The sequence below is a fragment of the Scatophagus argus genome, chromosome 13 (genome assembly GCF_020382885.2).
Source record: "Scatophagus argus isolate fScaArg1 chromosome 13, fScaArg1.pri, whole genome shotgun sequence".
Taxonomy (NCBI): Eukaryota; Metazoa; Chordata; class Actinopteri; family Scatophagidae; genus Scatophagus; species Scatophagus argus.
In genome coordinates, this window is record NC_058505.1 from 15,801,855 (window position 1) to 15,828,381 (window position 26,527).

Consider the following 26,527-nt stretch of genomic DNA (forward strand, 5'->3'; position numbering starts at 1 on the left):
TTGTGAATGCTTTCCAGATAAGTAAGGAGATGACAGTCACAAAGATATCTGGGAGAGTCAGAGTGAAGAGTCATTTTAGACACACGGTGAACTATCTGAAGAAACTGGGAGTCCCTGTGAATAACAGTATCCAGGTTAGGAGCTCAAATAATTTTCACCAGTCATGAACTCTCTGCTGATTGACAGCTCATGTAATGAAGGTGTACAGTCTCTCAGATGATTAACATCACAGTGGACTGTGTGTGCAGGTGGAGCTCGGTTCTGCTGAGGGGAAGGCTTTGATCTTCCACTCCCAGTTTGGAGGTCAGCAGGCAGGAGTGAGACTGAAGATGAAATGTCTCCCAGTGACCAAAGAGATAAGAGGAACCATGTGGCACAGCTGGTCATGGCTACAGGACAGAGGGGTGCCACGTAATATGGAGGTAACAAATGACACAAATCAGACTACAGACCCCCATCTGAAATGAATTCTTCTTTCAGATTTTTTATTACAGAAAGTGTATGAAACCCGTGACCAAAATCGTCCTATATTGTGTCTCTGTGTAACTTATAGATGGAACTATAGTGAAAATAAATAGATTCTGGTGTTTAGAAGAGTGGATGAAATATATAAAAACACCTCTCTTGTGATTTTCTTCTCCGAGGGTCTGTGTTCCATCCAAGGAGTTTTTTCTCAGTTTCAGTCCAGGACTCAGCTCGCTGTGGACAGACACAAACTGCTCATCTCTGGCTTGAATGTCAGTGTGGCTGATGGACGTGTGGCCCTGCTGCTCTCCTACTCTCCACCGGCTGCCAATCAGACAGGGACACGGCCCAGTCTGGACTCTACCCTGACTACTCAGTTCAAAGGTCGGATTGTGCATTTAGCTGGGTTTAGTATTTGTGAGCTGCAGCCCTCTTTAAGTATTGTCTCTTCAAGTTTCTGTGGTCATTCCTCCGAACAGGTTGAATGTAAAGGAGTGAGAAGACACTATAAATGTTTTTCTTCATATACTTTTTTTTTCCAGCTCTGTGTTTATTTTTTTCATTCAAGTATGAGAGTTTCATGCAACTTGCTACTCTTGATTGATTACGAGGTTTTGTCTTTTATCCTACGCAATATAAACCTCTGATCAGCAAATGTCACCATTTAACTTCAGAAATTGATAACAATAACAACAATTAATTTCAAGTTGTTTTTTTTTTTTTTTTTTAAAAAAAAGAAGCTTAATTTTCATATAACTAAGTAAAAGTAATGGATATTTGATTTTTAAAGGCAATAACAAAGGAAAAGATATTTTATTCTCTGGATGTGTATTAGTGGCTTGTTTGAGAATGGTGGTAACCTTTAACAACAGTGCGCCAATCCTCTCTGTAGGTCCTCTGCGGAGCGCCTCATTAGACATTAACTGTCAAGACTGGAGAGTCCAAGTGGTGGGGGATGTCGGAGGCTGGGGCACTCATGGAGGGTCCAAGGAGGCCAGAGTCACACTAAAACACACCCTACAGGGACAAACTAGCCCTGCCTTACAAGTGAGGATGACAGACGCTCAAAATTCCCACAGTGTTGCTTGTTGTTTTGCTAACTGTCTTTGTGAATGTAGGTGGAGGCCTGGGGAAGACTTACTGAGTCACAGCTCAGGTGCTCCATAGCTGTCAACCCTGAACTCAGCTCCTCACTGGCACTCATCCTCCAGGGGCACAATCTGCCTCATAGGTAGTGTAAACACAGACATACAGAGACATCCACCTCATGGATTCTAGTCAAAACCCAAGCCTGACATGCAGACATGTGTACTTAAAGTGATGGATGCTCTTTTGTCCAGCAAGGACCTGATTTTGAAGGTGGTTCAGAATATTCCCAGGATAATGGTTTACGTGCCTTCTCAGCTCAATGTCCGCTCTCAGGTGCGTTTTTACTCTCTTACTGAAGCAACCTGCTTTGCATAGTGTGCATCAGGTATGATTTAGAGTCAGTCCTGATTGCTTCCTGGAGTTGCAGTTGTTATGCTGGCGTTTTTCTTTTCTCCATCTCATCTCCCTCTCCAGCTGAACCAGTCTCAGACCAGCGTGGCAGGCTTGGTGGAGGTGTTGTCAGGGAGGAGGAGGCTGTGGGCACTGGGGGAACTGGCAGCGATACAGAGCGGATACAGGCAGACTGTAGAGCTCAAACACTCATACCCACAGGTGGCTCTGTGTGAAAATATCTCTTTACTAGTATTTAGACATAAGACTTTATTTCTGTGCCGGCATAAGCTGGAGTCAATGGCAGTGTTGAGCTGTCATCATGGTGTGTAGGGTATAAAATAAAAAAATGCACTTGACAGATATTTTAATAGATATTTTTTTTTGTCTTTCCACACCCTGTTCATCGAGACGCACCCACATCCCAATCAGTGACTGTCTTTGTTTTGCAGTTGAAGCCGCTCCCCAGGACTGTCGCTATGAGGACGGTATATGAGGCCAGAAACTGGAGCTACCAAATCCAGCATGGAGCTGTGTGGGGCAGCCAGGAGTTCAGCTTGTCTGGTCTCTACTCTGCACCTCCAGCACTGGAGATGGGAAACCAGACCCTGAAGGGTAAAATCATCATACACTAACTCTGCAGAGCCTAACAACAATCACAGGGACGATCTTTGCTCATTTTCATCACATTAGGGTGAAAAATAGAGAAAACAAACAGCTACTGATGAATGACCACCTAAGGGTATGACTGACTACATATTGCTCATGTCTTTCTTGACCTCAGTTCACATCAACTGCATTCCCCGTTGGACTAGTTTGGAGGCGACACTGGAGCGTTCTTTACAAGGCCGACTGGACAGTGTTTTACTGGGCTGGATGAGGCATGGCCGACTGGAACAGGTCAGACTGGACAAAGTGTAGCGACACCCTGAAAATACGAAAGACTTTACTCAAACAAATGTTTTTGTCATTTTGAAATATTCTGGCAAATAAAGCAAGAGTCACATGTTTGGATTTCTGCTCTGTTTTCCTGTGGTTACAAACTGTACTTTGTTCATCTCAAGGTCAGAGCTCTTAGCTCATGGAGTCAATCAGAGGAGATGAATGAGACCAAACTGGAGCTGCAACAGCCCTTTTCCTCCACACTCAGCCAGATGTCCCTTCACACACTGTCCCACAGCTCACTGAGGGAACAGCGCGGCAGCCAACAAGTAGGCTGCCACCGACTTTACCTGTGCCTGACTGAGCAGGACACTGTTTCAACAACAGTAGAAAAGAAAACATTTTCAGTCAAAAACCATCAAATCTTAACACAACGGGATATTACCCAAACGTGTCTACTGTAATCAACATAATTCTGATAATTATGCATCCTGCAATGTGCAGCTTAAGTACGAGTATGAGTTTTATTGTATGTTTTATTTATTTTTTTATGCATACAGGCCCACCTATCATGGAACAATGCAGTGCCTGTCAACATCTCCCTCAACCTGAACAAACAGTGGCAAAACTACTCCAGCAGGGGACAAGCATGTGCTCTGTTCTCAACACAACAGGTGGGATGACCATCATGATGTCCGCTTAGGTACGATAAGCCTTCATTTAGTCCAGTTACTTGATCCTTGTGTGTGTGTGCCTGTTGTTGTTGTGTGTGTATGTGTAGGCAGTAGTGTCTTCTGTTAAAGGTTGTGTGTCAGTGGGTCAGGAGGGAAACTCATATTCACAAAATGCAGAACTCAGATGGGACAACAAGAGCATCAAGCAAGGCCTGAAATACCAGGTACCCTGCTCGATACTGAATGGACAAACCTCTTATTTCTGAGTCTTATTCTCTCTTCACACAGTTGCAGGTGGCTGTTGTTTTGAAAATATCTCTTATCTTTCTGTGTTGTTTTAGAAGGGCCCACGGGGAATGCACAGTCTTCAGGTTAATATTGGCCTGGACAAAGTGTCTCGTGCACCCTGTCCTTCACACACACTCCTGGCTAAGATTCAGACCAACCTCAGAGATCGTTTGGAACACACAGTGCTGCTCAGCCTTTGCCCCCCACAACCTGTGAGTTCACACTTGTAGTTTTGGTTTGGTTAGATAGCGAGTGCTGTGTGTAAGCCTGTCTGCCTATGGTTCAGGTACACAGTCTCTGAACTTATACCCCAAAGGAAAAGTGTATTTTTTAATATTTTTTTCTGCTATGTGATTGTTAGTTTCTGAACACATACTTTCACTACATATATTTCTCTTCGTAACAGATTTACAGGATGCCCCTGTCCTTTCTTTCCCTCTCTGTGTCGCTCAGTCTTTGTCGTGGTCAGGATCCCACAGAGTGAACACAGGAGAGGAGTTGTTTTACACACAGTCTCGCCTGTCTGTGACTGGACGGCCCTATCAGTGCAGCCTCACCTTCGCCCTGACCAACTCCTCTACGGCTCAGGGCTCCAACATGTCTCTGTTCTCTGAGGTAAACAACATCAACAAGCCTCTGATGATTAATTAACAATAATCTGTCTTCTCATTTTTCTCACTATATAACAAACTGTTGTCACAAAGTTGGAAGCATAGCATTGTCCACAGTGTCTTGGTGTGCTGAAGCATTAAGATCTCCCTTCACTGGAAGTCAGGGGCTGAGCCAACTGCTGAACAACAGCCCCATACCAAACTTGAATTCAGTAATAAAGAAGTTTGTCCAAATACTTTTGTCCATATAGTGTAAGTTTAAAACCTGTAAAGTAAATATAGTATTTTAGACAGTCCTCACTTATACAAAGCTTAATGTTCGAGTTAGACCGTGCATAGGTAAAGATCTGGGTTAGGCATGCAGTTCTGATAGTTTAAAGGAATAGTATAAAGTTTGGGGAAATATGCTTATTTGAAGGTGCTCTTGCTTTCTTGCCAAGACGTAGAAGAGAGGGTTGATCCCACCCTCATTTTTGTCAGTAAACAGCCAGCCTGGTTCTCTCCAAAGGTAACAAAATCTACCTAAACCTCACTCATTAACATGTTCTGTCTTCTGTGCTAAATGTAAAAATGACTATTACTATTTCCTGGCTCTATCCTGGAGACTCAGCTGGTTACATGGCAACCTCATAGTGAAGACAAAATTTCAAGAAGTTACTGCTCCCGGCCAAGAAAAGTCCGGCACATAACCCTCCAGCAAAATCACAACAATTCTTTTTCATCTGTGAGATTCCTCATGATTGTACATGATTGTAAGTGCAAACGTGTGTGCACACACTTCAAAGTCTAGGATGGGTAATTGGAGTGTGGAGGTGGGGGGCAGTGCCCTGTCCTGGCCTCGGGGCTCTGGACTCCAGGTACAGGCCAGACTGGACCGCAGAGAGATGATGTGGCTGAATGGGACTGTAGAGGGACGTTGTCTTCAGACCACAGCAGGATATATGAACGGTAAATCACGCTGTTATCACTCTGAACCTCTTTTCGCTGCGTATCCCATACGCTATCATTATACTACATTGTTAGTTTGATCATCTGTGCAACACTTGCACACATGACAAAAACATTGAAACTGCAATATTTATATTCAGGTCGAGGACTGAACGAGGACGTCACTGCGTTGGCATGTGTGGGAACACATCGCAGTCTGGCGCTGGATGTGCAGAGGAGAGACGACAGCAGCAAACCTGAAACTCTAGGCACTGTGTTTGTAGGCTCAGCCAATCAGAGGCTGATGCTGAAAGCAAGCGGTTGTTTGGAAAGTCTAACTGCAGTGGAGGTATCACCAACAGCATTAAAAGTAGCCACATCTTTTCTGCATACCAGTATGACACTTTGAAATATAGCATGTTGTTGTGTTCACAGGCAAGGATTCAACATTTGAGCTCTCAGATTCAGAAGAAGCTGATGGAGAGAATCAAGACTTTACAGAATCTCCTATTTGAATTCAGGCGGCAGGTAAACACAAAGTACTAATAATGCAAACATAATGCAAACAAAATGCATGTAGTGCTTTAGGCTCCAGTAATGTAGGGATCTAGCTTTTTTTCAGTGAGCAGTTTTTAATGTGGTGTGGCTGCTTCTCTTCACAACATTCCCTGCAGTCCAAAGACAGTGAGTTGCTCCAGGAGCTGAGTGCTGTGCCTCTTCATGTATCCCAGCAAGTCGAGGCTCTGCTTGTGCACAGAGGCGGCGGTCTGCTTGCCCTGTGGCAGAAAAGCCCCCTGCGTCACACTCTGACCGACACCCTGCCCCGCTGTCTCGGCTTGCTGCAGCACGCCTCTTTGCTCGGACAACAGGAGCTGAGGAGTGAGTCCACAGAAATAGCACTAATCAGTCACATCAACTGCTGCCCTGACTGACAATGCAAAGAAAAGTCTTGAAGGGTCACTGAAACTCTCCCATGCTTTCCACCTTATTTCAGGAAAAACACTGTACGGATGAGATTCTGTTAATGTACACACAGCTTAGTCATGTCTTTAAATCATGAACTAATTCTCCCTCCTTTATGTCATTATCTGAAACATGAAATATTTTTTCTGTACTTTTTTTTTTGCGTTGTCAGATTACTCAGACCCCACCATGTCTCCAGTGTGAGATATCAAGTTTATTTGCTACTGCACACATAAAACAGCCATCTTAATGCATGAAGAGGTAAAATGCAAACCCTGACATTGTGCTGTGCTCCCTCCTCAGGGCCCTTGGCCACTCTGGCAGGTGTGTACCAGGATCTGAAGGGCCAGAGGCTGGAGGCATTGTGGAAGGAGGTTGTTTCTTTGTGGACTGACGGGCTGGTGGAGGTCTTACCTGCTCTGCAGGGGAATCCTCAGCTGAGGCCGCTGGCTCAGGCCAGCGTTACCACACTCGGTGTCGTGCTGGATGTGGTGAGAAATCTGCATGCTGGTACTAGTGCTGTGTTAGACCTTTGATATTATTAGTCTTTTCTCTTTGGCTAATTTATAGCATTTTATAGATATTTTTAGTGTCAGTAAGTGTGTTTACATGCACACTAGTATCCCAGTTATGATTGGGGTTCTTGAGAATCCTGTTGTTTTGTGCATGTATATATTCTGGTATCAAAGATTTGCACAAGCTTGCACCTTGGGGAATAGTATGGTATAGATAGCGGATCATTCAGCTGTGTTTAAATTTGTGTTGACTCAAATTGGTAAAAAATCAGTAAAAAAAAAACAAATAGGATAATTAAAAAAAAAAAATCTACATGCTGAGATTTAAGTGATTGGTAATTCAGAAGATAAATTCAGTGATTTTGAGACAAACTTGCACTGATGTTAAAGTCGTGACTCAAAAGTCTTAAAACCACTATGCTCTCATTAATGTGTATTAATGGATGGTCCTGTGTGAATTAGGCAGGTCAGCATACCTACCACTGGATGGAGACCAGGTTGGCAATGGCTCTGTCCGGACTCAGGAAACGACTGGCTTCTGTCTACAAATTCTCCCCCAGGTACTGCACAGGTCTGAAATGTACATAAAGAAAAACTCCCTACACTCTTTATTTCATGAAATTCTTTAAAGAAGTCAGAGAAGGGACATATTCTTTATTATATTATAGCAGGCACTCCTCACTCAGAAAAAAAACTAAGGTCAAAAGATATCAAGAAAAAATGTGGCTGAGACATTAAAAGTTTTTTTAGATATTGAAGTCACAGCTGTTTTTCAACAGAATAGCAGTGACATTGTTTCAATTCAAAGCAGGCCCTAACTAAACTTTGAAGTGTAGTCTTTGAAATGTTCTGCCAAACTGGACCAAAGCAGATGTAAGCGGACGATTCCAGTAAAATATGTTGATTCGAGTGTTCCTGGATTCTACAGTGAGTGTTCAGTGATTGTGTCGGTCCTGCTGCCAACACTCCCCTGGTCCAGAGTGGCCAAGGCTGGATTGGTAGAGATCCTTCTGGAGGAGTGGCTTCTGAGACCCCTGCAGACCCTCACCTCAGTCAGACCTTTAGCTGAACTTTACCGCCTCAAAAGGAAGATCATGGACAGCCCATTTAGACGTGAGACTGACTTGAGGTTTTACACAAATACACTTGTAATGGAGGATTTAATGACATTGCAGTGATGTCTTTCTCATTCTGTCTCTCTTCGTAAGACCAAGCTCTGCTGGTGGCAGATCAGTTTGCAGTGACATTTGACGGGCACCTGTATGAGCTCCCGGGCTCCTGTCCGCTACTCCTTGCCCAGGATGTCAGTGCTGATCCTGCATTTACACTGCTGCTCAATTCAGACTCACATAGCTTCCTTCTAATAAGAATGAGTAACAGCACCATCAACATTCAGCACAATGGACAAGTATGTGATAATGCCGGTGACAGATCTCTGCAGCTTCTTTCAGCATGTCTGCAAAAATGAAAGAAAGTGTTTGTCTCACAGGTGAAGGCCAACTGCAGCAGCGCTCCAACGCATACATTTCACAGTGACAGTGGAGTGACTGTCAGGAGTGGGTCAAACATTGTGCAGGTGTCCAATCAGAATGGAGTGTCGGTGTCATGTGATCTGTCACTTGAGGTTTGCAGCTTCACTCTTGATGGATGGTTGCACGGTAGGAAAACTAAACATTCAGAATGACCTGGGATACAAACACATTTGCCGTTGTACCGATATTTAAACATGTTTTTATTCGCACAGGCACATCCACTGGTCTGTTAGGGACCAATGACAATGAAGCAGGAAATGATTCTCCTTTGCCTGATGGATCTCAAGCTGAGAACCTGGACAGGTTTTTCAACAGTTGGCATGTGGGACAGGTGAGAAGCAAACTCTTAATTCTTTGGTCTGTAATGTCTGCGTATTCATGCTGGTGGCATGTTGCTGACATCAAAGTGTCCGTTTCTCACCTGCAGTTTCATTATGTGTGTTGTTAGATAAAACCGGAGTGCATTAGTCCACCAGGGGTGACAGAGCACTTTTCTAAAGTCAGCTGTGACTTTCTGTTCTCCTCTCCGGATTCTCCACTGAGTTCCTGTTTCAGGGTGGTGAGTAGAAAAACACTGTCTGTGGATATAAGACACTGTGAGAATATGTGCCTGGCACAGCATAAATCACACACCCACGGCTACTAAAAATCTTTCCTGGATTTCATGGTCAAGAATATAAATTCATCTGATGGACATACAAAAAAAGGGCCACACAAGACAGCGCAAACATGACCATATGTACTTATAAACTTATTCACTGGTAGCACAGACGAAGTCAAAGCTGGGCTATACAAACAAGACTTAACACTTAGTTCTGTCAAACAGAAATACTGTCAAATGAATGTATGTATATTTTCAGCTAAGATAAGGTGAATTAAAATTTTTTAGTGTGGTGAAAAGTAAAATGTTGCCTGACAGGTGACTGAGGAAACTGCATTTGGCATTTGGTATCTTTGTGTGAGCCTCATGTTAACAACAGTGTTTCTGTTGTCAGGTGGATCCTGGTCAGTTCTTGTCAGTGTGTGATTTGAGCTTATCCAAAGCCCCCTGCAGATTAGCATCTGCTTTCGTTCTTCTGTGCCAGCAAAACTACATACCTCTGGAAGTCCCTGCCCAGTGCTGTAAGTTAGGCCATACAACCAAGATGTGCATCAATATTTTCTTACTGTGTCCGAACTGTGTTGTCGCATTTATCAATAAAAAAAGTAGACTGTGCTTTTTACTGTCTTGTTTTCCTTTATGTTTCAGTGAAAGTCTGAAGGAAGGACGACCCTATAGTGAAGAGCAAATATGGGTGATTTTATGACCTCTGTTAGCTGCTAAAAAGCAAAATTTACACTTTTATACCACTGTTTGTGCTACATTACTTATATACTTTCATTTTGTATAAAATTTTGATGGTTACACAATGTTATACCTCCTGTAAAGTACAATTTTGTCTTGACAGTTAAGGGTTAAATTGGGATCTCTTATGTATGGGGGCCTGAGGAAGCAAGAAGGGGTTGGAGGTCAGGGTCCAGAATGCAAGGCTGGTACACACTGTAAAATCAAGGCAGGGGGGCTGGTAGAGGTAGAGTATATTAAGAATATATTTTTTTTACTGGCCAAAATGCACATTGGGTATGAGTTTTGTATTTAAAAATGCTGCAGTAGAACAGTTTTAATTATCACAGAGGTACTTGAGGACCTGTTGTACAAGAGTTTGCTGATTACAGTTTGCCTGTTTCTGAAGTGACTTCTTTAAAGAATTTTTAAAATCCGCCCCAGCCCAATTTAACCCCTTCTGTCAGTAGTGTGAATGTGAACATACTAACTAATAGCAAGTAGAGGCCACATATTTTGATTTTCTGTGTAGTACAAACACTGAAAATATTTGTGACTGACTTTAGCACGACCACAGTAACTAATCCTGACACCCAAACTTAGATCATAAAGTTATCAATCAATACTTCTTTTGATAAAGTGCATTTATTACCTTGTTGTATGCTGTCTTACAACTGTATGCTAAATACACATTCGTATTTCTCTTTGATGCTCAGTTAGTTTCTTCCGGGGAAGATGGGTATGTAGTTGTGTATTTTGGACTTCTGTCTCTGTGTGACACACTCAGCGATCCAGATGATGTTGCGACTCTCCTGCTCCTTCAGTTTGATGTAGGAGTAAAATACACCAAAGTGGAACTGCTGCAGAAAAGCAAGTACGTTCAGCTTCACCTGTAAAACGATGGACGATAAGAGCTGAAGCCACTCAGAGAAAGATAGAAAGACAGATTCAAAGGCAGATTGTGTTTGCTGTTTCTGCCCCTCAGGAAAGGCGGAGTAAAAAATCTACCCAGTAATTGATGTGTCAAAATTTACTTTTCGTATTGTCAGTAATTGAAATATAACTACATAGAAAAACAAAAACAAATATTGAATATATCAACAGTTCAACTGCAGTAAAATGGGGGCTACATTAGTTCAAGGCTCACTGCACTCTAACTGAAGAACATTTAAATTAAATTACCTCTTGTTCGAAGAATCTGTCTTCCAGCGTCTTAAAATCTGATCCCGGTTCAGGGTCATCAAAAATGAGTTTATACTCCTGCAGGGAGATTTAAGCTAAAGTTAATAACATGTCTGACTTGCAGGTAAATCAACTGCAGTGACAACAAAACAGCTGTCATTAGAGGTCAGATCAGACTCACTGGATAACAGTCAGCCACAGTTTTGACCTGCTCGTGGTTCTCTGCCTTGGCCAGCAGTCGCAGCCCTTCAGGGTTAAGTTTGCCACAAGCTGGATACAGTGCACTCCTGTCTGCACTGCTGAGATCTGTCCCGAAGGAGTTCACTGTGATGATGAATGCCCGCCTGTCTGCCTCAAACTGCAGCACACACACACATACAGACAGAGCATTTTCAACAAAAAGTCAAATGTAGTATGTAAAATACATAATACATACATACAAATACAGCTCATGCAGTGAAAATTACCACAGTACCTCCAGGACAGGACACATAAGATCTTTTGTGGCACCACCAATGTTCTCGCAGAACGAGTGGAAAGACTCTAAATAGGCCTTAAAAGAAAGAAACAAGATCAGAGGTACCTGCTGATGTAGCACAGGTTAAAACTTAACCAATTAACTACTAATCTACATGAACGCACATACATACTCTGACACAGGCATCAAGGTAAGTTACAGTAGCTATGCTAGTCTCATCAACCTGTCACCTTGTACAGTTTGTTCCTCAGGACCTCAACTTCCATCTCATCCAGACTGGACTCAGACACAGCATCCTGGAAGAACTGAGCTACGACACAAGAATACAGTATCAGTTTGACTTGTTGTTTTAATCTAGATTAACTTTAATGTGGATAAAAAAAATAAAAACACATGACAGAGAAAATTTCTGACTTAAGGCCTGATTACACCAGCTTTTATAACACACCCAACATTTCAGATTTTTTAACTTTTATGCTCAAAAAAGTTTTACTGTGGTACCCTCTAGTCAAACTTTCTGAGATAATCAGTGAGAAGTTTGACTTTAGTCTTTCACTGTAGTCTGGTAATTGTTGACTCTTGTGACTCTGTGCCTGAAAGGATATTAGTACAGTAATAAAGCTTATTGTCTTTGGAAATTAAAGATAAATTAAAATCCGATTATTTGTTGATCTACCCAGAGGTGTGTCCACCAGGATGGCTGAGTAGAGCTCAGTGGGGGTGCGAGCAATGCCCACTGCTGCCATTTGGTCAAAAGCTCCCAGTGGGTGGCATCGTGGGAGGAGCTCTGCCACATCTCTCTGTTTCAGAGCCCCAGTAATCAGCATCACCACATTGTCAATCATGTAGCTGTAGCTATTGCAACACAGAGAAAAGAGTGAATGAATTTATTTGTCTGCTTATCATTTTATATTACATCCCTCTTATATTTTCATGCCTTCATGTTTAGAAACTTTCAGTTACTTAACGTAATCCCTGATTTTTGATGTCAGAGAGAGGCGTTTCATTTTGGCAGTCGACTTGGCATGACCAACCAAGGAAACTCAAATAAAACCATGTGTGCCAAAGACAGACAGGTCCAACTGTGCTCCCCCTCAAACTACCACAGTCCACTTGTCCCATTAAGATCATACACTATGGGACATATAGACCACTCTCACATTGCATATATTCCCAAATGCCCAAAGGACATAAGTCTGTAAGTCACTAACATGCTTTGCTGTGGTTAAAGTCAAGAGGAATACAGGGAAATACCAGTGAAATAAACTTAATCTCTGTTAGGGAGAAAATCTCAGTACTGTGGTGGTGAAGAAATGATGCTGGACCTGGATGTCTTGAAAGATTTATTGAACTTGAGCTCAAGGAGAATCAGGACTCATCAGTACAGAGTTTTGCATGCAATGTCTCCCAGTTCTGACCCAAGATATCCTGGCACTAGTCGCTTATGGAATACCCAATCTTGGCAAATTCCCAAAACAGACAACAAGGAAGGGACTGAACATCTACTGCATTGGTGAGATAATCAAAATAGGACAGTGTGACGCACAGAGTCAAGATTTGTCCAGTGACTGTCCATTCATCTGCTATTGTCAAGGCCTTGGTACCAGTCGACTCTCCAGCTGTCCCTGGAGGAGACGCCGGTGTGTCTGCTGTTAGAGATTAGTGCAACACTGTGACCCAGGCCAACCTTTACTCTGAAGGGTGAGAAGAGAGAAGTTCAAAGAATTCCTCTACAATCCCCATGGCCTCCATTGGCTGAAATAGGTGAAAAGAGAGGAACCAGGGGCCTAGGAACTGGAAGCTTGCATCATGCATTCTTCATCAAGTGACAAACTAAAGGATGCTGTCCACTGGCTTGAAAGCATGACAAGCTGAGATGCCTGCTAAGTACTCCTTATTTGTAGAAAAGGCCTTTGTGTTGTTAACTACTTTTTGAAGGGAAGACGCAGGTTTACGCATCACACTGAAGTACTTCTTAACAGGTTGTCTGTGAATCTTGAGCAGCTCATAGAGTTTCTCCATGGGAATAAAATGAGAATGATTTGAGAGCGGTTGGTCTGCTGTGGTATAAGGGGACGTGCTGCAAGCCCAGTTTGATTTGTCACTGACAGCTGTGGTGTCATTTGAGTTTCCATAATTGGTCACGCTGAAGCGCATCCAATAATAAAACACAGACAGTGTTAGAAAAAGAATTAAAAATCAGTTAAAATCAGAATTTTCTTTGGGAGAGCAGACAAAATATTGAAATAATAGATAACTACAGCAAATGAATAAGTAATGTGCTTCTTAACTCATCCTGTGACATTAATTTATAACTTAGCACGTGTGGTGTTGTATCATACGTTATATAGTCAAGAAAGGTGGATAATGGAGGCAGGGCGTTGGAGCGAAGGCAGCTGAATTCAGTCACCAGGTTCTTCCTCAGCTTGCTGTCCACCAGAGACACAGTTAGGTCCTCTTCAGAGGAGGACAGCAGCTTGCCATAATCTGTACTCTGCAGATGCAACTTCATGTCTGAGGAGTGGAAAGACATCGCCTAAAGGTTTTGTACTCAGCTTCTCTTTTTGTCTCAGCTTTAACTTGTGTTCAGGAGGAGGTGACTCATAATACAGTATAAAACGGACACAAGGCTATTTCAGGCTTATTACAGCTGACACACACAGGCCACAAACATGCAGATTATATACACAAACATATTGTATAATAAAATTCTACAGTTTTGGACCAGATTGACACAACAGGTGAGTGGGAGTACAGAATTCCTGAACATATACTGTACACTATACTTAAACTCAACACCATTTCATTCTCACTGATTTTTTTTTCTTCCTCAGACAGGAAGGCCTTGTCCTTGGAAAGAGAATTCAGTTTATCTATTTGATAATTGGACTCTGAATAAAGTTGTAAAATCATCCCTATCAAGTCTCTATGAGACACCCACATGCACAAAAATTAACAGAAGTGTATAGATGCAGTTACGATACGTTCAAAGACAATGAGCTACAATATTCTTACCCTCAAGCGTATCACACTGGGCCAGATTGTGATAGTCGGTGCAAGTCAGAATCCCAGCCTTCATTCCTCGAACCAGACCCTCCAGATAGCCATGATCCACATTGAAAGTGAGCTCTGCCATGATGCCAGCTGAACTATCAACAAGCCTGGCAGCACTTAAAGTGATGTCTCTCGCTGTGAATGTGTCTCACTTTGTTTCTTTCACAGTAACTTCTGTATTATTCCTTCTCTGACTAACACTCATGCAGCTTTTTTCCCCCTTCCTCTTTGACACCAAGAAATTCCACAGCTGACATAAAACTGTCTCAGTTCCTACTCCTGCGTACTTTCAATCTTATGATGCAGATCAATTTTTGCATATTTTTATTTATTGGTGTACTCTGTGTCTGCATAAGCATCTAAATCAAATAACCTGATGCTCTTTGGCTGGACATCATGCAGAAAATGCCCAATCAAGTCAGTTTATGCATGTTTTGCACTTGTGAGACAGCAGAGGACTGATGTGGTGGTTGATGAAAGAAGTAGAGCACATTTTTGCCTTTTATCATGTTTGATGAACACAAATCCATGTTACAAATAATCACTGAGCTGTGCGCTTGTCTTCCTCCCTTCATGCATGACTGTTTTTTATTTGAGCACGTAATCTGACATAATAAGACACAGGACATGTGTTCCATCCTCTATGAACTCCATGTACTTATATGGGTTTCTCCATCAGGGATAAATTACTGAAATGTTATTGAGCCTCTTTTTAAGGAACATATTACTGTTCTTGACATCAGTTCTTTTATGTTCAGGGTTTATGAGGATATTCTGAGCATGTGATGGCCTATGTGAAATAGATTATCAATCAAAATATATCAGATACTGTTATATTTTATATGTGTGTCTGTTTTTACAGTCACATTTCTTTCTTTGTCTTCACTTTCCATCAGAAGAGGAGCAGACAGAGTCCCTGTCAACTTAATACAGTAAGTGCAGGACAGATCACTTAGGTTAGGATTTAAAAAATGCGTAACTGCTCTATTTAAGAACCCACGCTGACTAACATCAACATGTGGCTATGCACGTACTGCCTGGGTTCACACTGACCCCCCTCATGAAAGGCTAATGTTCCTAATCTCTCCACTTTCGAGATAACTGTCCCCTGAAGGAATAATGAGTAGCTTAAGTCCCTTTTTATCCACGAGATAGCTTCAAGGAAACATTTGCAAAATAACTAAATTCTTTGATTTGTATTGATGTTGTCTATTTTCAAAATGAAACATTGCTTCTTCCCGGAAATCTACACAGAGGTGACATGTAATTCTACATTGAAGCATTTCAGGAACTTTCCACTGTGGTCCATTTGTAAAAATGTGGTCAGTTTTTTTTTTACTGGGGTAGTGATATGAATTGCTGGATATACACTATACAGACAAAATTTATTGGGATGGGGCTGTTGTTCAGCGGTTGGGCTCGGCCGCTTACTTCCAGTGAAGGGAAATCTTAATGGTTCAGCACACCAAGACATTTTGGACAACGCTATGCTTCCAACTTTGTGGCAACAGTTTGGTGAAGGTCCTTTTCTATTCCAGCATGACTGTGTCCCAGTGCACAAAGCAAAGTCCATAAAGACATGTTGGATGAGTTTGGAGTGGAAGAACTTGACTGACCCACACAGAGTCCTGACCTCATGACCTTGCACGTCATGTCTGTACTGTCTACACCATGTCTCTACTCTCAATATACACCCACCACTCTACTGAGTGGTATATTTCTGAACTTCTTATGTGAGCTGAGCTGGCAGACTAACCACTGGTTTTAATTCAGTAACCAAAATAAAGAATGTTAAGTGAACTGATTTTTTCCTACCCTTAATATTTACAATAATAGCAATGTACAAGTGAACCAAGACTGCAAATTTCATAGATTGTGTTATCCCTAATAGTTTAATAGAAGACATTTGACACCAAGGAGGAAAGTGCTGGACCAACCCTTGGACGTGTTGGACTGGCACCCGCTGCACAGCCAAAACTGATGAGATCAAAAACACAAAGACAATGTAGCCTCACATGTATTTATTCAATAGCAAAAATATAAAGTAACTTTAACTCATAAAACCACATGTATAATTAGAAGTGGATCTAAATATATCACTTCTCTGTTTCACAGGAAGAGAAAAATTTCTGTACTGTTTTTTTTAACTTTTAATGACTCTGCTGATGATGATTTTGTTTTATAGTTCCATATTTAATTTGTATGGAATTCAGTTTAACAAAAAAAATGTATGTTCTAGTCTAGTTATCTAGTTATCTAAATCTAGTTATTATGGGTTAACATGGCAGGAGACCAGAAATGATAAAGAAAAGCTACAGAGAAGAAGAAACAGTGCTCTAAATACCCATGGCACAACCCACACTTGTCATTGTCTACATACATGAAAAAGCACACTCGTCCTTACACCTGCATACTGCAAGTTGGGTACTTTGGAGTATTTTTTGATTCATGCCTCAGAAGAAAAAAAATCACAGGGTTCACTCTTTCGTTCCAAGCTCTCCTTCAATCACAAAAGTGTTGAAGCTGCAGACAATGGAAGGAAACTTCACTATTAACATCAGGCTATTTTGTTGTTCTCCAAGCATTCTTACGTTACACTGAAGAGTAATAATATTCACAGAACTGCACATGTGCTGTAAAAGAAGAAAACCCACAGGCGAGAAGGCAGGTGTAAATATGTCTTGTTACTGTATATGTTCATGTGCATTTGCTGTGTGCGTGTGTGTCTGTGTCTGTTAGTGCTTCATCTACGTCTTCTTTAAACACAGGGGGTTCATTCTCCAGCAGTGGCAGATGGTGTTGAATAGTCGACATCGGCAGGAGGCGCAGGGATCGCAGCAGGGCACGTGAGAGGAACAGCTTTCCATCAGACGGCTGCAGCGGCGTGCAGGGGTCATAAGATTTGATTTGTGTTTCTGAAACAGCACCAACACAGAGAATGTATTTGGGGAGCATTTTGTCTCAGAGCAAAATGGAAAAATAGTTAAAATAGCAACTGATTCTTTGACTTAAGACTCGTGTTGAAAAGCATAGTTTAAACACAAAGAACTTGATCTTAAAGCTGCACTTATCACACAGTTTGGCAAATTACTGTGTGTGATGAACCCACAGACAATTTTCACACAGCACTTCAGTTCCACTCTGGCCCACAGCTAATTTTAAATGCTTTTAGCTCACTCTTTTGGTTTTATTGCCTGCAGCTTAACTGTTTTTGTTTAATCTCACTGCTCTCATCAGTGACAGCAGGCAAGTTGTTTTCTGAAAATGCTATGATGAACCCAGTGCACACTACCTGCCCATCATTAAACAGCAGACAGACAATGTTAGCGACTAGTTTGGTGAGTGTAGTGAAGGATTTACCAACTAGAGAGCCAGTCATTTCCCTCAGGTGGTGAAAACCAAGAAAAAGGTAAAAGTCATATGAGTGTTGAGAATACATTCATTGTGGCCAGAAACAACTTCAAATGAATATGAATGTTCCTCTGTGTCTGCTGGAGTAAACAGATAACCGTCAAGCCCTGAGGCAACTAGTGCACTCTGTGTGTTGTTTTCAACCCATTAATTTCAGGGTCTGACTTGTGGGTCCCATCACTCCAATTTGTCCTGCCACTGGAGGATGCATGTTTTTAATTCTACACACATAGTGGCTATAAATATGATTAAAGATCTCAAAGTTTCCAAAGATCCTCAGAATGTCATGATGAATTACAGGAAAATCTGTTTTAATAATGCACACGGAAAAACCCATCCATCCCTTTGACCAGATTGATTATGGGAGAGGACTTTACTATTGTGTCTCTGAAACATTTAAAAAAGATCATACTGTACAGAACAGAGCAGTCAGTTGACTTATGCAATATCCTTCCCTTACTAATGCATGCGTGATGTACAACTATCTTGGCTAACTATGAAGGCTAAATTGAAATAACATTTTCAGGCTATCTGTCACGTGAAATGGTACACCACACTTCTTTAGGGATAAATCAGGATATGTTGGTTCTTGTTTTGTGTACATAAAAAGCAGCTCCCGAAGACCAGCACTCATACAAACACAGGTTCACTTGTTTACATCACTGTTTTGTTTTCTGAGCTTTCAATGAAGTGTGGGAACAGAAAGGCGCAGAAAATATTGAAGCTAATTCTGTATAACTATGAACTACTGAACATATTCTATGAACAGCCCTATGGCAAATCTTAAGGGGAAAATTTGGAATCAAGCTCAACAATTCAGACACATTCCCAAACATGTGCAGCAAATACAAAACTTAAACTGCCAGCTGACCTCAAAATTTACATTGAAATACAGCCTTTAGTCAAGAACTTCTCATTTCAAGCATTCATAAGCGTGCCTTATAGAGAAAGAAAAGAAAGAAGATCAAAGAAAGCTTACAGGAATGGGACTTTGCTGTGGTGGAGAAATCTTTCGCCTTGCAAACAGTCGTCTGGTCCTCTCTTGGCTCCAAACTATGGTTGGACACAATAGAAGAATAGAACAGAAAGCCTTTATTGTTATTGTATCGTGCAAAATACAATGAAATTGGGAGCACTACTCCTTGTTTGTGCATTATGGGACACGCTCAATAAACTTTACTTATTATAATGATGTTGGGACTTTTTTCACTGGCGGTCATTTCAGTTTTCCTGACCAAGAGTAGCAAAAACCTCACCATATTCTCTTGAGGCCTACAGAATGTTCTAATCACACGTTTAGCAATGACAGTATAGCTTTTTGGTTTTGTTTCCTCTGTTTGTTATGTTTGGTCAAGGCTTGATTATAAGCAAGACTGACCTCAGAGGAGAACATGTATTAAAGACTCATATCTCAAATGAGTGTTCTGGGTCTCCTCAAAGGCTGTCTTCCAGTCAGACATGACACACCCAACCTGTGAGACCCCTTGATCAAATGTCCACAACACTTCATCTAGTTATTTTCAAGGTGAAGAGACACAAGTCCTACTGTGAGCTTCTTCTGGATGTCTGAGCTCCTCACCCTACCTGTGAGGTGAGGTTGAGCTGTGTGGTTGAGGGGTTTTGTGTGTCTCTGAGAAGAAGAAGCTCCTGAAACATCTATTAATCAACCACAAATAGACAGATAAACCTTAAATGTAATAAGAAACTGGAAACCCAACCCCACTGGCCACTACTGGAGCTAATGTCTCAATAGAGAAGTGATGGTCTGGCTAGCATCCATGGGGTGAGTTTGAGTTCAGTCCAACAGTCCAAATCTGGCGTCATCGCGACATGGGCTCACCACCCTCAAGGATAGGGGTTAAGGTTCAGTGCAATGCAAGCTATCTGTGGCTGATGGTTTAGAACTTGGTGTGTTGACATCCTTTTACGAAAGTCTGGTTTTGGTGCAAGGAATTCATAGCTCTAACCAAGGCAAGGAAACGCCTCACTGACTTAAAAATTTGGGTTTTCAGTGACATCAGCTGCTTAATCATCAGGTGGGTTGACCTTCATAAAGCCTCTTCAGAGTTAGAATAATTTGAGTTTGTGCTTTCTTGGCTTGTGTGAACAAGAAGCTCTTTACAAATGTTTTGTTTATGTCAGTTTGTGCGTAACTACTGTGAAGAGTAGTTGAACACTTTATCACGCGATCAGACACTACTAGAGAGACATTTGGACAAAACGTGTTTCACTGTTTTCACAAAATGTGTTTTACTGTTTTCTTTGTGATCCATCCTTCATCCTTCCTTTCTCAGTCATTTGATTTATTACTGCACAACTGGAAATCTACATCTCCTCCCTCTCTTTGTTGAGTCAGAGAGCCAGTAACAGATGTGGTTGTGTACGCTTTAATCTGAAAAATTTGGGGTCTGTTAGCAAGACTGATTACAAGGAATTCCTTGATGGCACACCTCCATTAATGGAGATGTGCCATCCATTTTTCAGTATGTTATTATTAGTTATTCCCAAATAGTTGACAGCTCTGCTGTTTGAGCTTTTTCTGTACAACTGACTTCTGATACAGTGAGCGGCACAGAGGACTACAATATCAGCCTACCAATTTGGTCCAGACTGAATTATCTCAACACTGGTGAGATGTTACCATGCTGACCCTTATAGTCTGGAGTCTGTCAGTGAGAAATGTGTGTATTCAACAGATGAAAGGCGGGGTGAGATGCTGCTGTTCCTTTATTTTCTGATGTCACTTGCAGGCAGTCAGTGAAGAGGATTCTGACAAAGCTTTATGGTGATTCTGGGTGCTGTAGCTGACATGGCAGAACACGGAAGAGCACCACAGCATCCTCAGTTCCCCTCGTGGCTTTGCATGCAAACTTGAGGCAAAACTCTTTATTATTGTACTTGATTGTTATTTGTGTAGTTCTAAAGCTAAGGTGAAGAAAATCTGTGTTTTCCAGCAGCTCAAAAGCAGATTGAGAATAAAGGTTCATTCTTGATCTTACGATATTAACTGAAGCACTTAGTCCACAACAGGAGAATGTAGGTGAGAACCATGAGATGGAAGTAAACACATCTCTATCGTGAGTCTCCAGCTTGACAGCGGCAGACATTTGAAATCAATGCAACTGATGGTTTCGAACAGTGACAAACAGCTCTAAGAACAGTATGTAGAACACAATGAGTGGGGTTTGTTCCTTTTTTCCACTAAATGATTTTACCATGCCAGATCTTTATCTGAACAGATGGACATAATTTTCTCTAATGGTTGGTTTGAAGCAGCGTGTTGGTATGCTCCCATAAACATATGGAACTAAATCATTATCCAACAGTAGAAAGGATAGAAACAGCAGCTAAGATATTCAGTGTTCCAGTGGAAATCAGGATGATTTGGCTCCACTCGTTCTCTCTGCTGGCCTCAGACACTGGCACCTTCAACAATCCCTTGTACCACAGTAGATGGTATGCTCCACAAGTTCTCAGAGGCAACAAATCAAAATCCTCCTTCTTGGCTCCAACCTCTTTCATTTGGCCTTATGACTGATGGCTGAGGGCATGTTCCCTTCCAATCCAACTCAACAACTTGGGAATAATTTTTGGCCAGATGTTAAGACATCCGTGATATTGCAGAAAATACCTCTGCTCAGCTTGGTGGTGTTTCATGCCTTTCCTCCCGCTGCTACTGAGGCCTTCAACCACGCTTTGATCTTCCCCTTCTAGATATCTCTACTTGACTTTGAAAATTATAGCAGTTCCTGGGGAACCACCATTCGATGTGTCAAATCTGGTGCCCTCCTCCTCTGGTGTTCTCCCATCCTGTCCACATTTACTTCCTAAATGCCTTAGTATTGATATTCATAGCTTGACTGGTTTTCTGTCTGTGTACCTGTTTTCTTCACTAGCTAAATTACAAACTCAGATGCCAAATGAGTAGTGCTGTACTGGTTGGCGCATTCATGCTGAACCACCTGATCTGAGGGTTAAAAGCAACATGTGCTGAGGTTACTACTTGGCTCACAGGCCAGTCACACTATAGCAAAAGAAGCAAGAAAGGAAGAAATGCTTGAGCTGGAAGACCATACCTTAATTCAGCTGTTTGGGAACAATTCAGGATCCTAGTCAACTATAATCCCAACGGAGAAAGAGGGTTGTGCATAAACCAAGGCAGGTATGTGGTGCTGCTCCACCATCAAGAATTTAAAGCTGCACCAATCAATATTTTCATACTTGCAAAGGAAGAAATGAGCACAAATATCATGAAAGTAGTTAGTTGTAGTGATGAATTCAACGAAGAATTAGCACCAGACTCTGAAGTGCCCAACTGTTTTCATTTTACCGCTGCAATGTTACTGTTTTGTTTTAGTCTCACTTGATTTATTTATAGTAAGAAAGTTCTGGTAAAGACACACTGTATGTCATGTCCCCGGCACCAAATTTCCAACAGAAAAAGTTAGCGACTACCTCGACCCAGTGGAACATTTAACAGTTGTAAGTTGTGAGATTGTAAGGGGTCCCCAGAAAGAGGAGAATTTTGTGTGAATACAGAAGAAGTGCAGACGCCATGCTCTCCATTGTCTAGCTCCCTGCTCTGTGTGTGTGTGTGTTTTGTGTATGTGTAGTTCAACTGTAATCTGCAGCTCACATACACAGAGCAGGAGAGAACAACAGAGAGACCGCACTGTAAACTGAGGGCTATATTTTCATGCTTAGAAGACAACAGAACATGAAATCTAACAATGTTTTTGATTCTGTTAAACATTTGTTTGCATCACAGTGTTTACAGCAGTAAGGCAGATGTGGTACACAATTAAATGTGTTTTTATCATCAAGTCAGTCCCTTCTTAGTACATGTCCTGCTCATACTGTGTAGCAAATCACCAATCAAAGACAACAAACTCTTGACATTGAATGAAATCCAAATGAAACTATAGTTTATCCAAATTAAACCTGTCACAAACTCAAAATTAGAACACTGGGATGATCAGTCAGCTGTCTTGTGATTTACTTCAAAACGTTTTTGTGTCAGAAATTTTAAAATCATACCAGATATGCGACCAATGGTTTAATACAATGATGTACAACATTGGTCAAAAGATAGAGATAATAATCTAAATAGAGGTATTTTGACATTTAGATTATATGTGTACAGACTGCAATAAAAGCTAAAATAGATATCAATATATTCATGTGCTTTAAGATAATAAGTTGTTCACTTGAGTTTGTCAAGATAAATTGGATTCGTAAATATTTGAATCAGCGGAGAGGTTTTATGTGAGGTTTTTTCATAATATGGACTTCTTTGTAACTAAAAATTATGAAAAATCATGACAAACTAGAAATGTGTGGTGCCGTCTGTATTAGCAGAGATCCTACTCACTGCAAGTATTTTCTATTTTTGTTTAGTATTTTATTTTTTTCAATACATTTCTTGACATCAATAATTGTAGAGATAGATAGCTGCTTGCTGAATCTTCTTCATAGGTTGTCAAATACCGACAATTTGGACTGCTGATTTCTTTGTCTAGATTTGCTGTCTGGTGTGCAAATCCTGCAGAGTGTTCTTCATACTAACAATGAGTTTGAGCTTTCTCAGTCCTTTCAGTTTGCTGTAGCTGGTCAGTGTGTAGCAGCAGATTAGCAGACTGAGGCAGCAATTCGAAGTCAGAAGCTTTACGTCCGTTTCCAGAATGATGCATTGATGACTTCCACAGAGTATAGATAATACACACCGATCAGCCACAACAGTAAAACCACTGACAGGTGACGTAAATAAAATTGGTCATATCATTACAATGCAATGTTCATAGGTGAGACCCTGGGTTCTGGCAATCATGTGGATGTTCTTTGACACACACACGACCCACTTAAGCGTTGCAGATGTGGTGGGCCCCAGCGGGTGGGAGGGAGGATTCAGCTTATTCAGGTGTATCCCACAGATTCTCAATCAGGTTGGGATCTGGGGGACCTGCAGGCTGTCGCTGTGGTCCTTGAGACATTCCTGAGCTGTTTTTGAAATGTGATGGGGCAAACTGTTTGCCATGGGGAAGGCTCTGCATTTATTTGTCTGTATTTGGTCTGCAATGTTTAAGGGTCTCCCTGAAGAACATTGCATGTTGTGGCTATTGGTGTAGCCTATGCCTGCAAGTATGAGCGCACATACTACGTTAAAGCATGTGAGGCAAAATGAATCATGTTTAAGACAATATTATTCTAGTTGCCAAGCTAATTTCAACTGGTGTGTTAATGGTAATTCCCATTATATGTTAGCATTCAGGTAACAGCCTAAGCGCTCCTTATTAATACATTTACAAATTCTGAGAACATTTGGTTTTTACATTTTTGACATTGATTGGAGATTGCAGAGGTTTGTGTAGGCTACCTAGCTGAGAAATGAATCTTGCCATGCCAGGCAATAGCATAGGCGATTTCTATGCTCAGCCAGCCACACATGTACTAACGGACCATCGGGGCCGGAGCGGGGAATCGATCCACCGACCTTCCGATTGGTGGACCACCTGCTCTGCCTCCTGAAGCCGTCACAACCTCGACGTCAAAGTGCAGTTAACGTGCAACAAACAGTTAGATATGGCTACTCTTATCCATGATTAAAAAGAGCAAAGCTGTATGATCGAGATGCAAAAGCACTCTATAACGTATTATTTAAACGGTATTAATGCATATGCCTATTATGCAAGGAGGTCATAGAAAGTGTTTCCGCAAATTTCTTATTATTATTTCTTTATTTACTTTGCAAAACAAGCGCGTGGATATGCTTGTTAATTATAGACTAGATAATTAAGAGCATAGTACGATGACCTATGGAGAGCCACCCTCACTCTATAACAGTTATTTTAATACAGTAATTACCCTGTTGTTTCCTTGCTGTAGTTGGCGGTGTTAAATTTTCGTTCGTTCACGATGTAGCCTTTAAACGTCTTTAAATTGGCATGCGCAAAACAAAACAAACAAACAACAACAAAAAACAAAAAACCCTCCACAAGATCAAGATCACCTTGAACTAACTCATAAACATAATTTTAAAATGTTGAATCTTCACCTGTGTCGTTGTCGGTCCTCATCGCTGCTCTCTTCGTGTCCTCTGCCCAGGACAGCGGGAAGGTAAGCAGGAAGAAACACAACAAGTGTTTGCCGGTGATCTTCCTCATGATGATCAAAAGCTCTGCTGATGACACGCTAAAAATCACTCTCACGTTCATTAACTCAGTCACGCACATCAGGTGGTATCGAGAACATAAACAATCCGTGACTCACGTGGACTTCTCCTGCAGCCTATATCCTCACAGCAGCTCCCTCAGGCTTCCTCCCCGGCTGCGAGGAGTAAACTGTATCCCTGCCTAAAACACAGGGTGGATGACGAGTGACAAAAAAAAGGCTGAATGCACCGCCCCTATGTGACGGGCCGGGACACGCTGCAGGAGATGATGGTTGGTGAAAGACGGTTCCCCTGGCAACTGACAAGTCAGCCTCAGAGGAAACAAGGACACTGAAAAGAAAAGTAGGGTCATTGCAGCAAACCATCTCTCTAATACTCTGCTGCTCTTTGGTATCAGTTCTACTGCAGTCTGTGGGGGATGAATGGAGAATCTCTCTTTGTAGAAGAGCTTTTGATGAAGAAATGCCTCCACCAAAAGAGAGAACAGAGAATTTGTCTACCTGCTGAGTGATTTTTTCCACATGTGTGCATTTGTTTGTTTGCTGTTGTCTCCATGCATGCATACGTGAGGCGAGTCAAATTAAAATGCTCACCATAGCAAGTTTAAGAAATAGAGGCAAATATTCCTTGAAAACATATGTTAAAAAACAAACTCTAGGCCTATTTTTCATTCTTCCGCTCTTATTACTATTTGAATGCTGCCGGAAACTAAACTACATGCACACATTTCTTTCATGTCCTTTTATTTGGTAGAGGCATTTTTTTAATCAAAAGTCATGCAACATATATTGGATTTCTCCATGCATCTCCCATATGCTTAAACAGAACTGACACCAAAGTCTAGTACCCAAGCAGAGCACTCATATGTTTGTATGATATCATGACCTGACCGCTCTTTTTTACTTTCCTTAAGAGGAAGTCAGAAGTTACTGTGTGCCAACAAACATATTGGATTCAAAGAACCCCCCTTGTGCCATTTTCTCGGTCTCTCATTTCATGAGAATATTATATGCTAGAGTAAGACCAAGTACCCTTACATACTATGCATGTACAGTACATCTTACCTATGTTGTTCAAATATTTCCATTGTTGGGTGCTAAAAAATTGAAAATATTCAGTAAGAGTGATAATGTAATGATGTAAGTAAGTTACAATAGGGATGTAACTGTATCTCTGGCTATATCTTTAGCCATTAGGGGCCCTGGTAGTTTGGGGACCCCACGGTTACTGTACTTATGTACCACCCCAGCATGAAAACACACTGGCCTAACCAAGGTTTAAATGTAGTCTGCTTGGAGCAATTTAACAAAATAAATTGCACTAAAGCAGTGACTAGTGAAGAATTGTTTCTATTTGCTAACAATTTATATCCTATTTGTAAAACGTTATGATTTTACAGACTGACAAGAGAACTCCACTGATGTAGCGTTGCATCTGAACACATGAATGGGGGAGCTGCTCACAGAGACTTAGAGGTAGTGTAGAAAAAGCTCTAAAATAAATCTGAAATATCGTGATGGCATTATAAGGCCAACACAGAAAATATCCCCAGTTATCCAGTACAAACCCGTTTT

At 41.4% G+C, this 26,527-nt stretch overlaps 3 protein-coding genes across 4 annotated transcripts; 1 reads left to right on the top strand and 2 right to left on the bottom strand.

Annotated features, from left to right (window-relative positions):
* The first annotated feature begins 21 nt into the window (after nt 1-21).
* On the top strand, nt 22-9,713 carry LOC124069998. Its single transcript, XM_046409579.1, has 27 exons — nt 22-134; nt 249-422; nt 645-849; nt 1,358-1,512; nt 1,584-1,696; nt 1,806-1,887; nt 2,029-2,166; nt 2,397-2,559; nt 2,729-2,844; nt 3,009-3,155; nt 3,387-3,500; nt 3,608-3,724; nt 3,842-4,000; nt 4,242-4,403; nt 5,185-5,347; nt 5,488-5,675; nt 5,762-5,854; nt 6,001-6,205; nt 6,593-6,780; nt 7,267-7,364; nt 7,733-7,917; nt 8,013-8,212; nt 8,294-8,462; nt 8,549-8,667; nt 8,785-8,895; nt 9,332-9,458; nt 9,586-9,713. The coding sequence occupies exons 1-27, from the start codon at nt 30-32 to the stop codon at nt 9,594-9,596; spliced, it is 3,807 nt and encodes a 1,268-aa protein (XP_046265535.1). The 5' UTR covers nt 22-29; the 3' UTR covers nt 9,597-9,713.
* A 663-nt stretch (nt 9,714-10,376) lies between these two features.
* On the bottom strand, nt 10,377-14,551 carry LOC124070000 (V-type proton ATPase subunit d 1-like). Its single transcript, XM_046409580.1, has 8 exons — nt 14,336-14,551; nt 13,663-13,834; nt 11,997-12,175; nt 11,551-11,630; nt 11,318-11,395; nt 11,024-11,200; nt 10,843-10,920; nt 10,377-10,550 (listed from the first exon to the last, which is right to left on the bottom strand). Exons 1-8 carry the CDS (start codon nt 14,454-14,456, stop codon nt 10,377-10,379), a joined length of 1,059 nt encoding a protein of 352 aa, XP_046265536.1. The 5' UTR covers nt 14,457-14,551.
* Nucleotides 14,552-16,380: 1,829 nt separating this feature from the next.
* Nucleotides 16,381-25,330, bottom strand: asip2b (agouti signaling protein, nonagouti homolog (mouse) 2b). 2 transcript variants are annotated; one of them, XM_046409615.1, is made up of 4 exons: nt 25,052-25,330; nt 24,837-24,962; nt 18,765-18,838; nt 16,381-17,289 (listed from the first exon to the last, which is right to left on the bottom strand). In XM_046409615.1, exons 2-4 carry the CDS (start codon nt 24,943-24,945, stop codon nt 17,122-17,124), a joined length of 351 nt encoding a protein of 116 aa, XP_046265571.1. In that variant the 5' UTR covers nt 24,946-24,962; nt 25,052-25,330; the 3' UTR covers nt 16,381-17,121. The 2 variants fall into 2 exon arrangements, with proteins under 2 accessions (XP_046265571.1, XP_046265570.1); XM_046409614.1 differs by having other exon boundaries at nt 24,837-24,959; nt 25,052-25,306.
* Nucleotides 25,331-26,527: the final 1,197 nt, after the last annotated feature.